The sequence below is a fragment of the Egretta garzetta genome, unplaced genomic scaffold (genome assembly GCF_000687185.1).
Source record: "Egretta garzetta isolate BGI_Z169 unplaced genomic scaffold, ASM68718v1 scaffold932, whole genome shotgun sequence".
NCBI classification, from domain to species: Eukaryota; Metazoa; Chordata; class Aves; order Pelecaniformes; family Ardeidae; genus Egretta; species Egretta garzetta.
In genome coordinates this window covers 61,632-62,884 of record NW_009258897.1, presented here as the reverse complement: position 1 = coordinate 62,884, position 1,253 = coordinate 61,632, and the positions used below count along the sequence as shown (strand labels likewise).

At 61.0% G+C, this 1,253-nt stretch overlaps 1 protein-coding gene across 1 annotated transcript in view; it reads left to right on the top strand.

Annotated features, from left to right (window-relative positions):
• MROH1 (maestro heat like repeat family member 1) overlaps positions 1–1,253 on the top strand; it is a 58,342-nt gene that overhangs the window by 4,277 nt on the left and 52,812 nt on the right. The window contains exon 6 of the mRNA XM_035889841.1: positions 418–516. Coding sequence (XP_035745734.1) covers positions 418–516 — 99 coding nt within the window. The remainder of the gene's footprint in view (positions 1–417; positions 517–1,253) is intronic.

The following is a 1,253-nucleotide window of genomic DNA, read 5'->3' as shown; positions in this document are numbered from 1 at the left end:
CCTTAGAGAATTCCCTGCTGGGCTCTTGTTTCCAGCCATCCCAGGAAGACCGGGTTTAAAAACGCTAATTCTAGGATGGCGCCTCTGAAAAGAAGCCCGGCTGTGGGAAGATCCGATGATGCCAGCAGCGAATGGGCCGTAGCCTGCAGCTCACCGACTTTGGGAAACAGTTGTGAGCTTCCAGGGCTCGGAGGAGCGGGCTGCTGCTGTGCTAGAGCTGCCTCCGCGTGCTGGGGCGGCCAGCTCGCGCCCGGGGCTGCCGGCATCTCTTGTGTGGCAAAACCGGGCTCCTGGCTGCCGGCCAGCCGGGCTTTCTCAGTGCAATCCTGCTGGATCTGCGTGCGGCCTGGGCTGGGGCAGCTGCGGGGCGGCGCTTGAGGGTTTGCTGCAAGCGAGCCTCTCCTGCTTTCTTCCTAGTGTTCGGAATGGTGCCTTTTCTCAACTCCATCCTTGGGACCATGCTGCCCATGCTGGGAATGGCCAAACAGGACCACATGAAGGCCGTCTTCTGCTACGGTAAGGTTTTCCTGGATCTTCTGAGACTGCAGTGGTTTTAGATGTGTTGTGGGAGACTGTGTCCTTTCCTTGGGAAAGGAGGGACCGAGGACGGGTGCTGGAGAGCTGGCTCAGATGGACTGTTCCTGAACGTCTGGGAACGGGGACCTGGCTGGCTCTGGGGAGGGATGGAGAGCTGTCAGCTCTAGGTCGCTGGGATCCAGCAAAAGGCCTTCTCCACCTCCTACCTGATCCCTGCCACTCCCATCCCATAGCCCAGGGACCACTGGTGCCCTTCCTTCTCCTCTGGCAAAGAGGACATGGGTACTCCAGAGCCGTCCCAGCTCAGGTCAAGGTGACCGGCCCACTGGGATGCGCGACCCAAGACCCTCCTATAAATCAGGCTGTCCCTTTGCTATAGCCCATGAACCTGGCACCTTGCAACAGGGCAAGCCTTAGCCCTGGCAGGAATTGTGAGGAGGCCGGGATGCGGCGCTGGTGCCAGCCCCGCTCCCGTCCGAGCCACTTCTGTAATTCTCGTCCGCGGTTTCAGGATGTGACACTGCTGGTGGGCCAGCAGGATGTCACAGGGTTCCCTTCTCGTGACGCCCTCCTCCAGCCCCGGGCTTGCCAAAAGCCGCTGCGTGTGCAGCGGGATTTGATGCTGAAGTACCGGCATTTATGCAGCTGGCAAGCAGCCTACTTGGGCTGTGCCTGAGCCCGCAGCCGGCGCTGCCCCCCCGTTCCCTGGGAACGAG